Below are 15486 nucleotides of genomic sequence, written 5' to 3'. Positions count from 1 at the left end.
GCAAGACTGCAGTTCCCCCAGATCGTCCAGACAACCCCGAGGCGGGATGTGGTATTGTGATCTGAAGAGGCTAAATAGATCATACTCATAGAACTTACAGTCCCATGCGAAGAAGGGTGTGAACAGGCCTTTAAAAGAAAGAACACCAAATACCAGGACCTTCTACATGACTACAAGGGGAAAGGTTGGCAAGCATGGCTGTTCCTGGTTGAGTTCGGATGTAGAGGATTCCCTGCCTAGTCAGTGTGGAGGATGCTCACAGGAAGAGAGAGAAAGGCAGCAGCTCGCAGAAGGGGGAGGCAGCAGAAAGAGCCTCTTGCTGGTTCTGGAGCAGGAGAGAGGAGTAAAGCTAAAGCCAGGAGGAGGAGATGGGCAGTGACTTGGCCACCACTGCTGACCCACCTCTGTGAGGGTGTCGTCGTTAAGGATCGAAACACCCGAGGAACGGTGGGACCCACCTGACGACATCATCTCCTCCTGGTCAAGGCTTCACTCAAGGCGAATGTAGGAGAAGCATCTTCAGATGTATGTGCTCTCAAGAAGTGGGTCACCAAATCTATCCCCCTTCTTTGCCTCCTGTAAAGCTATATAGCTCTCAACCTCTGAAGCTGGAGGCCAGGTCTGGACCACTGGGGATGCTTCTTTGCTAATCAGTTTGTGGCGCATCTCACTTCTGGGGCCCTAAAGGAAGTGACACACCTCATGGTTTGGGAACCTATTCTCTTCCTCTTTGCTCTCAGACCTGGGGATGTCGCGTCAGCAGGTGAACTCTTCTCAGCAGGATGAGCTATCACCTCCATCCTTGTACAACTGGATAACTGGCGTTGGCAGTGTAATAGTTGTTAAACAGTTTACAGTTGTGAAAAACTAAAATGTATCTTTTTATACTGTATATGCAGATCCAAAGTAAATAGTTTTGTCATACTGTGGTGAGGTTTGTCTTGTCATGGGTTTTTTGTCTTGTTATTTCCTGTTTTATTTTGAAGGCCTAACTCTCCTCTCGTTTCAGAGCACTTGCCCTTCCTCATGTGTCCTGTGTGTCCGCCCTGATCACCTATTGTCTCCACCTGTTCCTGATTACCCTCCACGTGTTAAATAGTCTGTGTCTCCCTTGTCTTGTGCCAGTGTGTTTTTGTCCGTCAGCGATTCACCCGAGCCTGTCTTCTCCCTTGCCCGTACCACAGCCACAGTTATTGTCCGTAAGCTCTTGTTTCCTCTTCGTGGGTTGTTTTTTGTTTGTAATTTTGATAATTTAGTTTTTTGGTTCTTTTCTCAGCATTCTTGTTTTCCTCATTATTGAGTGATTTTCTGTTGTATTAGTTTTGTCTCTTAGTTTCTATTTACTCCATTATTTCGGAGTTGATTTGAGTTCAGGGTTTTTTCTGATCTAGTCTGGTTTAGTCATTTCAGTTTGCATAGCCGCTTGAGTTTGCCTCCTTCAGGAGTGTTTTTTGTTTTAGTTTTCATAGCCATAGAGTTCCTTAGTTATTCCTCTTAGTGAGTGTTTTCTGTTCTTTGTTATTTTTCTTATTACAGATATTATTATAGATATAGCCTTTTGCCTAGATTAATTTCATAGCCGGTTTGTTTAACACTTCGCGAATTGGTTCTTGAGTGTTCAATAAACTTCGGTGTGTACTGATCTCTGCGTCTGAGTCCTCTTCTGAGTCCCGGCCTGACAAGTTTGATCAGACTGATCAATTGATTGAAGGGAATGAGGTGAAATGTCTTTTTTTATATATGAACCAATATCTGAGTTTTTTCCTTTTTAACTTTTATAGAAATTGAGGTGTGGATTGAGATGGTTATAAAAACAGAGGAGACAAATTATTGATGAGGATATATCTGTTTATTGATTCACTTCAAATGAAATCAGAGTTCACAGATCTTTTGAGAGTGATGTCACCGAGGCTTGACATCCCAGTGGAAGTCACATCGTCAGTGGGAGAGTGACGTCATCACGGCAGCAGAAGTGACAGCACATGGCTGGGATCATCACAGAGGCTTGGAACATACATAAGGTTTCTTGTCTGAGCAGAAAGATTTACCTTTAAAAAAAATTCAAGACAAACAGACAATTAGAGCGGCAACATATTATTTCTTTCATTATTTCTCTTTTTTTTCCCCTCATTTGGTCAATGAAACGTCACATTGTAGTGAAAAGTGTCTATTACAGTTTCCAAAAAGTAACAAATGTGTTTATTTTTTTTCTAATCTAATGTATACATAAAACATAATTCAAATAAATGAACTAATAACAACACATCATGTAATGAATTAATGACAATAATGAGATAATCAGTGTGTACCTTTGTTGTTAACCTCAGAGCAATATTTTCCTTCACTCCTGGGTTGGAAATTCTCCTGGAAAAAAAGGGGGTTTTAAGGGTAAGTTCACTCAAAAAACATCTTTTACCACTGCTGAAACCTTTTGCCACCATTCCAACACAATGACGGTAAACAGTGCTAAAAAATTAATTGAATGTCCCAGTTTCCTGAGATAATTCTGTGTATCTAGCAGTCCAAATTCCACTCTCATGAGGGATAAATATCTTTTTAATGTCAGTAAAAAATAAATAATATCACAGGGATAGCTGCATCACATCCAATCAATTGTTCAGTCGCTCACCTTTGCTGAACTAACTCGTCCAATCCAAGCTTCTCTGTTTGAGCCAGCCCCCTTTTTAACCATTTCTTTAACAAAGTCCCTTTCGGCTTCGGTGTCTATTTTGGCCAATTCCCCACCCGCAGCAGCGCAGGCCGCCTAATGAGCAAATCAAAGAGTGAAGCAGAAAAAGTGAAAAATACAGTCATATAGAGATGGTGTTAGTTGTATGAGGGCCCAGGATGGACCATCTACATACGAGGACTTACTCTACTTAATAATTATTGTAAGAACAAGCTGTGATGAATACAGATGATGACTACAATGAGGCAGTTGTGACTGATATTGCTCCACAAAGTACCTGTGCATCATCCCATGCCAATTCACTTAACCTGACCGCGTAGCACCTGTCACGAAACTGTCTCCATGGAGAAGGGCATCCACCTTCTTCTGGACCTGCATGGCAGAGGTATGGCAGGAGAAAAATTAGATTGCTCTCACTGACATTTGTTTATAAATGTTGCCAAGATCGGCTGAAGTTAATCGGAGGTTTCTGTCAAATCATATGGGTATCTTCCAAAGCATGTCTTTTTAATACAATATTCCCCATTTTTCCCAGGATAGTTTTTCCTTGCTGAGCCACAGCGAAGGGATGCTTCAAAACCAAATGTAACTTATCATTTTTAAGTCAAGGAGGAGTCAGTGCCTTCTGCTGATAAGAGGCTGAGGTGGGCGAAAGTAAATGAGGAGGAATAACTGAGGTTCAGGCACAAGAGCTTTACAACAGCTGTTTCAGACTGCTGGATCATTTCACTGACCTAGACTACATCTATCTCCTGCCTAAACTTAACCATCTCCACCAGTTTTCTAGTTCTGCAGCTGATTAATGTGACATGAAATTTGCTACAAGTTGAATGAGCGTTCCTATGGCAGCCCGGCGCTAATTTGAAATGATTTTTTGACCCGTAACAAATATAGTTAATGCTGACTTTATGGGCAACCCAACAGAAAAGCTGTCCAACAACAGCTGGAGGGCAGAAAAGTCATTTTTGAAACTTATCAGTCTTGGAGTCTGCAGTCACAATTCTAGGAAACACCAACCTTGAGCCTGTGGACACAAAGAAAAAATGACACTTGGAACTGACGTGGTCATGTTGTTGCCAAAAACACATTTTCATTTCAATGTTCTTAATAATGTCATTTTGAAAAGTCAAGAGCTGCAGTGGGACTAAGGGTTTAGGTTTTAACAAGACCTGAGCTCATTGAAAATGATTATTTTGTGCATGTTACTTACATTTGCTCCAGTCCACAGTCCACTGGTCAAACAGAGGATCACACAGAATAAAAGACCCGATGCCATCTATGTAAAGATATAAAGAGAAGAAAAAAATGCACCATGAGGACGATTGCATTGTCTTTACGGGAGACTCAATTCCTAAAATGCTATTTGCTGTCAGAGGATGATGCAGCTGGACACTAAATGTACTTGATGATGAACAGATCAAGAACCTTTTCTGTGTATATACATCGAAACAGCTGATGCTCTGATGTGAAGGCAAGAATTAAAACCCTACCTTGCTGTGACGATCAGATGAGGTTTCCTTTGCAGCACGTAGAGTTGCAGGATGTCTTGGAAAGGGAATCACAGTCTTTATATATCTTCTCTGTGTGCAATGCCTCGGATCATGTGATAATATTTAGTTTGTATAATGAATTCTTGGCGTGGAAAATATGCAGGTCAGAGAAATTCGATTTCCATGCCGGATTGGGCGGGGAGCAGCCGAAAGAAGGAGAATGTAACAAATTCTGAATAATGTGCACAGACTTTAAGAAAGACCAGAATACTCTTTCAGTAATGTATTAGAAAATAAACACACAGCATTTGGAGGCATCAGCCACAGCACTTGCTTCAGAAATTTGATCATGGGTTGTAATTCTGAACGCTGATCGGTTGACTGGCATTTTGTAGGAGTGTGTTGTAACAGTTATGTATTTGCATTCTGTTCATTAACTTCTGCATATATGTTGTTTGCACTACTAGTGAAGAGAACCAGTCTTGACAGAGAACATTGACAAGCCTGCTCACTCATACATGTCCAACATGACAGCTGCCAGTTCCACTGTAAAAGTTTAAGTTTAAGTTTATTTACTTTATTGATCCCAAGACTGGTTAAAAGCAGAGAATAATTTCCCAATCACTGGGGGGAAACACACACACATGCAACATGCACCATGCAGTGAAACACACACAGGAGCAGTGGGCTGCAATCAAGCACCCAGGGAGCATATTGGGGGGATTAAGTGACTTGCTCAGGGGCACATCAGCTCCAACCTCTAGGCCACGGCTGCCCCCGAAAATGGCAGGATCTATGGGGATCTGAGAATTGCTTTCACTTTAGGATGTGGAATGTATGAAATTAAATTCAGCATATTTGTTTTGATAATCAAGAGAATAATGTATTAATGCACATAGTTGAGACAAAGTAATTTCAAGGGTAATTCCTGAATTACACCATGAAAACAAAACAGGACATTCAAAAAAGTCTTTTAATGATCTTGTTTCATTTTCTACAGAATTCTTTGTAAAAGACACTTAACATAATGACCAAAGCCCCCATAAAAACTGTTTTTATCCAAGATCTTGGCATCTTTTTTTTTTTTTTAATCAGGTGGTGATCCTGGAGAGGCGTAATGCTGCAGGCAAGGCCTTGTTCAAGCCAGTGACCGCCTGGAATGACAGTGAGGAAGACAAGCAGCATCTCCAGGAGGAGCTGGAGCGACTTCAGAGACACCCATCCATCCTCATCCATGATGCCATGCTGCCCGAGCTCAACAACGAGTTTGCCTCTGTACATTCCTTTTGAGTAAAAATAGTGGGTTTGAACAATGTTTGTCTGTGCAGCCAATGTTCCTATGACCAAGTACCGTTTGTCAAACACCAGCCCTAAATGTGTAACGCTCTCACTCTTCAGATGTTTGTTATCCGATGGATCTACCGACAAGCCCACAGGTGCAAGGGTTCAGGACTCAAAATGCAGAGTCCATACACAAAAGAAGTGTGTTTCATAAAAGTGACCGTCCCGTCAGCCCACGCTTTGGTGAGACGATGCCAGCGCATCTGGGCAGCAGCTCAGAGCATGTTGAGCCTGAACTAGGCACAGGTAAAGGCAGCGGCTGATCGCCACCGCAGGGCGGCTCCTCAGTATTCCCAGGGCCAGAAGGTCTGGCTGTCAACGAAGAAAATCCCTCTCCATGTGCACTCCCGAAAGTTGGCACCCAGGTTTGTGGGCGGAGGAAGCCCACTGGTACCTCTCTCTTGCTCTCTCTGGTCATTCCACCTGCACAGCAATGACACAAATGTCAGATAGCTGGTTAACATCAATTGATGACTCAATGCTAGTAGGTACAATATTACTTGACTTCAGTGCTGCCTTTGATGTGATCGACCATGACATTTTGATTTCCAAACTTATTGGTCATGGTTTTACTTCCTCTGCGATTAAACGGTTTACGAGCTACCTGTCTGAGAGGTTGCAAAGAGTTTATTTTAATGGTGCATTATCTTGTACCAAATCCCTGGACTGCGGAGTCCCCCAAGGAAGCTGCCTCGGACCTCTTTTATTTTCAATTTTTACTGATGATATGCCATATGTACTCAGTAAGGCCACATTGACTATGTTTGCTGATGATTCTACTGTTTATTATGCAGCCCCTACATGCTCAGAGCTTAATCAGGTTCTGTCTTGTGAGATCAGCAAATTATACAACTGGATCAAAACAAATAAACTTATTCTAAATATATCAAAAACAAAGAGTATAATATTTGGTTCTAAGTATAGATTATCAGATAATCCTAAAAATTAATATACAAATAAATGGTCAAACTATTCAGCAAGTAAAAAAGGTAAAGCTTCTTGGACTTTGTTGATGTGATCAGACCATGACAATGTGCAATCAAACCAAAGTTGTTGCCAAAATGGGTAGAGCTGTTGCCATAACACGTAAATGTGCACCATTTCTCAATTCTCAGTGGTTTAGTCGTGTTGTTTGTACATTGGTTTTATGTCATTTAGATTACTGTTCAGTTGTATGGTCTGCTGCATCAAACTGTCTGCTAAGGAAATTACAAGTGGCTCAAAACAAGGCTGCAAGACTGGTTCTTGGATGTTCTTCAAGAACTAGTGTTGCAGAAATGCATGAACGTCTTGCTTGGCTGATGGTCGTGGATAGATTATCTAGTAATTTATTAATATACTTTCATAGAATTACTAACACCCAGACTCCTAAATTTCTTTACGATAATATAATTTACTGCTCAAATACACATTTACATTACACTAGAGGGGCGAATAGTGGACAGATTACTCTACCCCTCCCTAAGTCTGACTCTATGAAGAGGACTATGTTCTACAGGTCAACTGTGTTTTGGAACAATCTTCCAGTGGTGGTTCGTGAAATTAAGGGAAAAACTGCATTTAAAAAGAGATTAAGAATGTATATGTTGTTATAAAAGCATCTTGATTATTTGATTGAGTGAGGTTTGTCATGTGATACATGAAGGGTGCGTTGCTTTTCATTGTTTTAGTGTTTATATTTTAATAAGTATTTTCAGTGTTGTTGTTTTTTTCTCTTTTAACAGAGATTGTGAGCAATTGATATTGTATTTATTGTGTTTTGCATGTATTGTGTGGACCCCAGGAAGACTAGCTGTCGTCTTGGCGTCAGCTAATGGGGATCCTTTTAAATAAACAAACAAATAAACAAACTGGTACCCACAATCGAACCACCTCCAGGCCCCATCTACACAGTTAAGAAGCTCCTCGTAACGCCCCGACGGGGAGGGGGATTCTAGTACCTGGTGGACAGGGAAGGATATGGTCCAGAGGAGAGGTCCTGGGTTTCAACAAGCTTCATCATGGACAAAACCTTGATCTCAGACTTTCAAAAACAACACCCTGATGACTTCCTGTTTTATTGTTGAAACCCTAACTCTGCTCTCGTTTCAGACCCTTGACTTCCTGGTGTCCTTCTCGCCTGTCTGATTGTCTACCCAGCCCTAATTGTTTCCACCTGTTCCTTGATACCTTGTGTATATAAAGTCCACGTCTCCCTTTGTCCTGTGCCAGATCGTGAACCAGCCTTGAGCTTTGAAGCTCTGAAAAGATCCTTGATTCCTTGTTTTGCATGGTTAAGATACGTGAGTAGTCCTACAGACCCTGTCATTCACCACACAGTTCAGTGGCAAAATGGATTCAGGTTTCTTGGTGGCCGGTTCCGGTTTGTACAGACGTGACAGAGTGTCCAGTTTGGTGTCCTGAGAGTTAGTCCAAAAGGCATCACCAGGTACTCGTCGTGGCCACTGGGGGTATTAAACCCTATTTTTGCATTCATCCCCCTCTCTGATGCGGATCAGGTTATAAGCGTTCGGAGGTCCAGCTTGGTGAACCACTGGGCCTGTTGCAAAAGCTCAAAAGCAGAAGTCATTAGAGGCAAGGGATAACGATTCTTGACAGTGATGTCGTTTATGGCTATGGTCAATACAAGGAAAGGCCAGAAAAAGGGACCAACGCTTTTTCTTTTCACAGCAGACATTTTGACTGGTCAGAGTAGGAAAAGCACAGTTTTTCCTTCCAGTAACGGCTGCTCTGTTCAATTGAAGTGTTGAAATAAGCCATGACAGCGTGGCAGTGAGCCAACATGCACAACATTTTAACACGTCACAGGAGCATGTGTGCAAATAATGAAAACTGAATTCCAATTATTTAGTTTCATTTTTGGATGACACACACACATATATATTTACTAGTCAGTGGATATGGATCAGGAGAAATAATAGTAGTTGGGGGGTGAAATAGGGACAGTGAGTGGGGGGGGGGGGGGGCAGAGGACATGCATGCCTAACCCGGCAGGAGAAGAGGTTAAAGTCTGAACAAGACACCTCTCCTCTGCTCTGCTTTCCCCGCCCCATCTTCTCCCCCTGCCAATAGGAAGAGAACCAGGAAGAGGAAGTTTAGATAAGGTGGGGGTGTGGCCAGCTAGAGTCTCTCTTTGGGACCATGCGGTGAGTTTGCGTGGTAAGATACAGAGTTGGCTTGTTTTTTGATCTTTTTGGCTGTTTTCCTGTTTTGTTTGCTTCTTGAAGGAAATGTTAGGGTTTGTTTTCCTGCTTTGTTTGCTTTTTGAAGGAAATGGTAGGGTTTGTTGCTTCTTGAAGGAAATGTTAGAAGAGGCTGTTAAATCTAGTCTGTGGTTTAGGCCTCCACCTTCAGCACCCTCTAAATTTTCCACCCCCTACCCGAACAAGGGTCTGTATCCAATCCCTACTTTCATCTTTTCACTCTACCTCTTTATTTTCCACCCCCTATCCGAACCAGGGTTTGTATTCCCACCCCGCTTTTTTTGGTGCAGTTGGTGAGAGGCTGGTGTAGATGATGGTAGTGTGGCAATCGGCAGTTACATGTGGCATCTAGGCCTGTGGTAGCATTGTAGCAGCTAACAATAGCTAAAGCGGTGAGAGTATGATAGTATCTTAGCAGTTAGTATTGGTAGCTAGCAATTAACATTAACAGTATAGGTGAATCTAGCTTTATTGTCTTCTTCTGTTCCTCTTAGCAGGTAGCGGTTAGCACGTAACATTAGCTAAATGGTAGCATCGGAACTGTATTGTCTTCTTCTGTTCTTCTTAGCGGTTAGCATTAGCATTAGCAATAGTTAAATGGTAGCATCGGTACTGGCCACTACCTGGAGCATCTCTGGGTCAGTTGAACGTGGCGGTGCTGTTTGGATTGTGTAGGAGCAGTGTGAACTGGCACTAGGGGGGGTGACTCTAGGACGCCGGAGTTCACCGCCTAACCTCCTGGAGGTGTAGTGGGACTAAGTAGGCGAAACACTGTTGAAGGGAGGTTTCCACCTGACGACCCCCAGAGACGTGTTAGGAATCACTGCTCTTTGGCAGGTATAGAGGCAGATTAGAGCTCCAAGGTTCTTCACTGAGAATGAATCCTCTTTTTGAGCACAAGTATCTTGTGTTTAAATTAACATTACCTACACTCACAAGCAGACAAGTTGCTGCCAGCACTGATGGAGAAATGGTAACGATCCAGCTTCCTTTGACAAGAAAACACATTTGAGCATCCACAGGTTTTCAGCCCCAGCGAGCCTCCACAGAGCACAACTCTATGGGTTTTATCTGTATTTAAATATTTCAATGTTTAAAAACATTCAAAGCTTGACATGTTTACACCAACACACAGACACACATGGCCTGCTACCTGCTGGTTCCAATTACATTAACCACAGTGGACAGTGGAAATTCACACACACAGTAGAATTGATCAAAATAAAGTAGTTCCTTGGAAATTTTGTGGAAACACAATCTGACTGGCTGTCTGACAAGTAACAGCTGAATAATGAAACTTATCATCACTGCTAGATTGTTTCCCCAACAATAATCATGGTAAAAATGTTTTATCACCATGAGCAAACTTGCAAATTTATGACCACCCACTGCATTGCATAGAATGTGCAAAACAACACTATGAACTGCATTGCATTTAAGCTCAAGATGTCATGATCCATGCTTTGCATGCCTGTTTTATGTTGAAGGTTTTCTTTTTGTGTTATGGTCCATTCTTGTCACATCCTGTTTTATTTTGAAGGTTCATTTTATGTTTCTTCTTTTCCCTTACTTCCTGTGTTTTCCCGCATTTGTAATTGTCTGATTTCACCTGTGTGTCATTAGTGTGTCTTCCCCTCAGTCCTTCTCAGGTCGTTGTCTGTGTTTCCTTGCTATGTCATGGGCCTTGTGAGTGTTTATTATAGTGTCGTCTGTGTTACCTTGCCATGCCTACAACCATGAAAGTGCTTGTCCAGTGTCTTTAGTGTCGTCTGTCTTTGTTCCCTGCCATGCCAAGTACCTTGACAGTGTTTGTCCAGCGTTTACTAGTGTTGTCTATGTTCGTTTGCCAAGCCATGCTCCATGTAAGTGTTTTTTAGAGTTGTCTTAGTCTTTAGCCTAGCCACAATCCTAGTAAGTGTTTTTTGGTGTTATCTTTGTTCATGAGCCACACCACATTCTTTGTTTGTGTTTATTCAGTGTTCCCCTGTGATGTCTTCGATCCCTGTGTTATGCCTGACTACCCACGGGTTTCCCAGTGATTTTTGGTTTATGGTCTTTTGTTTTGTCTACTCCTTTTTTGGACTTAAGGAGTTAGACTCCATTGTGGATTTCCTTTTGTTAATGTTTTGGAACTTTGGATTTTTGATGGATTATTACCTGCCCACCTGTCTTTACCCTCACCTTACTTAATAAACTCATTAGAATAGCTCCAGCCCTCCCTCATGTTTGCATTTGGGTTCAATCCTTGTTCCCTTGAGACCCTACCTTCCTGACTCGACAGAGACCAAGACTCTGTCAAAAATATATCAGAGCTGTACCCCCAGAGTCTCCCGAGAGGGAGAGGGTGAGAGACTCAACAGGACAGACACAATGGTAACAGCCAGGATTGAACTACGACTACACAGAGACAGCTCACTCAAACAACATTAAATGGGGAGATGTTGTTCAAAGTTTAAAGCAAGGCTCTATCAGCATGGTCTGTAGCCAAGACTCTTGTGGCTGCTGACTGTGTACAAAGTCCCAATGAGTGTAGGATCAACAAGTACCTCAAACAGCCAAAACAAGAACCAGTCTGCTAAAAAATGCCCAATCATGGGAAATGAAGGTCGACCTGGGAGCAAGACTGCAGTTCCCCCAGATCGTCCAGACAACCCCGAGGCGGGATGTGGTATTGTGATCTGAAGAGGCTAAATAGATCATACTCATAGAACTTACAATCCCATGCGAAGAAGGGTGTGAACAGACTTTTGAAAGAAAGAACACCAAATACCAGGACCTTCTACATGACTACAAGGGGAAAGGTTGGCAAGCATGGCTGTTCCTGGTTGAGTTCGGATGTAGAGGATTCCCTGCCTAGTCAGTGTGGAGGATGCTCACAGGAAGAGAGAGAAAGGCAGCAGCTCGCAGAATGGGGGAGGCAGCAGAAAGAGCCTCTTGCTGGTTCTGGAGCAGGAGAGAGGAGTAAAGCTAAAGCCAGGAGGAGGAGATGGGCAGTGACTTGGCCACCACTGCTTCTGTGAGTGTTAAGGGTCGAAACACCCGAGGAACGGTGGGACCCACCTGACGACATCATCTCCTCCTGGTCAAGGTTACATTCACTCAAGGCGAATGTAGGAGAAGCATCTTCAGATGTATGTGCTCTCGAGAAGTGGGTCACCAAATCTATCCCCCTTCTTTGCCTCCTGACTTGGCCACCACTGCTGACCCACCTCTGTGAGGGTGTCGTCGTTAAGGGTCGAAACACCCGAGGAACGGTGGGACCCACCTGACGACATCATCTCCTCCTGGTCAAGGCGAATGTAGGAGAAGCATCTTCAGATGTATGTGCTCTCGAGAAGTGGGTCACCAAATCTATCCCCCTTCTTTGCCTCCTGTAAAGCTATATAGCTCTCAACCTCTGAAGCTGGAGGCCAGGTCTGGACCACTGGGGATGCTTCTTTGCTAATCAGTTTGTGGCGCATCTCACTTCTGGGGCCCTAAAGGAAGTGACACACCTCATGGTTTGGGAACCTATTCTCTTCCTCTTTGCTCACAGACCTGGGGATGTCACGTCAGCAGGTGAACTCTTCTCAGCAGGATGAGCTATCACCTCCATCCTTGTACAACTGGATAACTGGCGTTGGCAGTGTAATAGTTGTTAAACAGTTTACGGTTGTGAAACACTAAAATGTATCTTTTTAGACTGTATATGCAGATCCAAAGTAAATGGTTTGATCAGACTGATCAATTGATTGAAGGGAATGAGGTAAAATGTCCTCTTTTATATATGAACCAATATCTGAGTTTTTTCCTTTTTAACTTTTATAGAAATTGAGGTGTGGATTGAGATGGTTATAAAAACAGAGGAGACAAATTATTGATGAGGATATATCTGTTTATTGATTCACTTCAAATGAAATCAGAGTTCACAGATCTTTTGAGAGTGATGTCACCGAGGCTTGACATCCCGGTGGAAGTCACATCGTCAGTGGGAGAGTGACGTCGTAATCTCAGCAGAAGTGACAGCACATGGCTGGGATCATCACAGAGGCTTGGAACATACATAAGGTTTCTTGTCTGAGCAGAAAGATTTACCTTTAAAAAAAATTCAAGACAAACAGACAATTAGAGCGGCAACATATTATTTCTTTCATTATTTCTCTTTTTTTTCCCCCTCATTTGGTCAATGAAACGTCACATTGCAGTGAAAAGTGTCTATTACAGTTTCCAAAAAGTAACAAATGTGTTTATTTTTTTTCTAATCTAATGTATAAATAAAACATAATTCAAATAAATGAACGAATAAAAACACATCATGTAATTAATTAATGACAATAATGAGATAATCAGTGTGTACCTTTGTTGTTAACCTCAGAGCAATATTTTCCTTCACTCCTGGGTTGGAAATTCTCCTGGAAAAAAGGGGGGTTTTAAGGGTAAGTTCACTCAAAAAACATCTTTTACCACTGCTGAAACCTTTTGCCACCATTCCAACACAATGACGGTAAACAGTGCTAAAAAATTAATTGAATGTCCCAGTTTCCTGAGATAATTCTGTGTATCTAGCTGTCCAAATTCCACTCTCATGAGGGATAAATATCTTTTTAATGTCAGTAAAAAATAAATAATATCACAGGGATAGCTGCATCACATCCCATCAATTGTTCAGTCGCTCACCTTTGCTGAACTAACTCGTCCAATCCAAGCTTCTCTGTTTGAGCCAGCCCCCTTTTTAACCATTTCTTTAACAAAGTCCCTTTCGGCTTCGGTGTCTATTTTGGCCAATTCCCCACCCGCAGCAGCGCAGGCCGCCTAATGAGCAAATCAAAGAGTGAAGCAGAAAAAGTGAAAAATACAGTCATATAGAGATGGTGTTAGTTGTATGAGGGCCCAGGATGGACCATCTACATATGAGGACTTACTCTACTTAATAATTATTGTAAGAACAAGCTGTGATGAATACAGATGATGACTACAGTGAGGCAGTTGTGACTGATATTGCTCCACAAAGTACCTGTGCATCATCCCATGCCAATTCACTTAACCTGACCACGTAGCACCTGTCACGAAACTGTCTCCATGGAGAAGGGCATCCACCTTCTTCTGGACCTGCATGGCAGAGGTATGGCAGGAGAAAAATTAGATTGTTGTCACTGATGTTTGTTTGTAAATGTTGCCAAGATCGGCTGAAGATGATTGGAGGCTTCTGTCAAATCATGTGGGTATCTTCCAAAGCATGTCTTTTTAATACAATATTCCCCATTTTTCCCAGGATAGTTTTTCCTTGCTGAGCCACAGCAAAGGGATGCTTCAAAACCAAATGCAACTTATCATTTTTAAGTCAAGGAGGAGTCAGTGCCTTCTGCTGATAAGAGGCTGAGGTGGGCGCAAGTGAAGGAGGAGGAATAACTGAGGTTCAGGCACAAGAGCTTTACAACAGCTGTTTCAGACTGCTGGATCATTTCACTGACCTAGACTACATCTATCTCCTGCCTAAACTTAACCATCTCCACCAGTTTTCTAGTCCTGCAGCTGATTTATGTTACATGAAATTTGCTCCAATTGAATGAGCGTTCCTATGGCAGCCCAGCGCTAATTTGAAATGATTTTTTGACCCGTAACAAATATAGTTAATGCTGACTTTATGGGCAACCCAACAGAAAAGCTGTCCAACAACAGCTGGAGGGCAGAAAAGTCATTTTTGAAACTTATCAGTCTTGGAGTCTGCAGTCACAATTCTAGGAAACACCAACCTTGAGCCTGTGGACACAAAAAATGACACTTGGAACTGACGTTGTCATGTTGTTGCCAAAAACACATTTTCATTTCAATGTTCTTAATAATGTCATTTTGAAAAGTCAAGAACTGCAGTGGGACTAAGGATTTAGGTTTTAACAAGACCTGAGCTCACTGAAAATGATTATTTTGTGCATGTTACTTACATTTGCTCCAGTCCACAGTCCACTGGTCAAACAGAGGATCACACAGAATAAAAGACCCGATGCCATCTATGTAAAGATATAAAGAGAAGAAAAAAATGCACCATGAAGACGATTGCATTGTCTTAACGGGAGACTCAATTCCTAAAATGCTATTTGATATCAGAGGATGATGCAGGTGGACACTAAAAGTACTTGATAATGAACAGATCAAGAACCTTTTCTGCGTATATACATCGAAACAGCTGATGCTCTGATGTGAAGGCAAGAATTAAAACCCTACCTTGCTGTGATGATCAGATGAGGTTTCCTTTGCAGCACGTAGAGTTGCAGGATGTCTTGGAAAGGGAATCACAGTCTTTATATATCTTCTCTGTGTGCAATGCCTCGGATCATGTGATACTATTTAGTTTGTATAATGAATTCTTGGGGTGAAAAATATGCAGGTCAGAGAAATTCCATTTCCATGCCGGATTGGGTGGGGAGCAGCCGAAAGAAGGAGAACGTAGCGATTTCTGAATAATGTGCACAGACTTTAAGAAAGACCAGATTACTCTTTCGATAATGTATTAGAAAAAAAACACACAGCATTTGGAGGCATCAGCCACAGCACTTGCTTCAGAAATTTGATTATGGGTTGTATCTCTGAACGTTGATCGGTTGACTGGCATTTTGTAGGAGTGTGTTGTAACAGTTATGTATTTGCATTCTGTTCATTAACTTCTGCATATATGTTGTTTGCACTACTAGTGAAGAGAACCAGTCTTGACAGAGAACATTGACAAGCCTGCTCACTCATACATGTCCAACATGACAGCTGCCAGTTCCACTGTAAAAGTTTAAGT

At 42.2% G+C, this 15486-nt stretch overlaps 1 protein-coding gene across 1 annotated transcript; it reads right to left on the bottom strand.

The window, feature by feature from the left end:
* Positions 1–5804: 5804 nt before the first annotated feature.
* LOC121613393 (galactose-specific lectin nattectin-like) lies at positions 5805–14940 on the bottom strand. The gene is made up of 7 exons (XM_041946774.1): positions 14925–14940; positions 14645–14710; positions 14456–14462; positions 13717–13811; positions 13380–13514; positions 7378–7460; positions 5805–5943 (listed from the first exon to the last, which is right to left on the bottom strand). Exons 2-7 carry the CDS (start codon positions 14708–14710, stop codon positions 5805–5807), a joined length of 525 nt encoding a protein of 174 aa, XP_041802708.1. The 5' UTR covers positions 14925–14940.
* Between the last annotated feature and the right edge of the window lie 546 nt (positions 14941–15486).

Source organism: Chelmon rostratus, chromosome 10 (assembly GCF_017976325.1).
Source record: "Chelmon rostratus isolate fCheRos1 chromosome 10, fCheRos1.pri, whole genome shotgun sequence".
Lineage (NCBI taxonomy): Eukaryota > Metazoa > Chordata > Actinopteri > Chaetodontiformes > Chaetodontidae > Chelmon > Chelmon rostratus.
This window is presented reverse-complemented; position numbering and strand designations above follow the sequence as displayed.

Coding starts and splice junctions, on each gene's coding strand:
- LOC121613393 (XM_041946774.1), bottom strand. CDS start 14,710: ATGGCATCGGGTCTTTTATTCTGTGTGATCCTCTGTTTGACCAGTGGA. Junction 7,461..13,379: donor GACGAGTTAGTTCAGCAAAG/GTGAGCGACTGA, acceptor CCTGTCCACCAG/GTACTAGAATCCCCCTCCCC. Junction 5,944..7,377: donor TGGAGGTGGTTCGATTGTGG/GTACCAGTTTGT, acceptor ATTGCTGTGCAG/GTGGAATGACCAGAGAGAGC.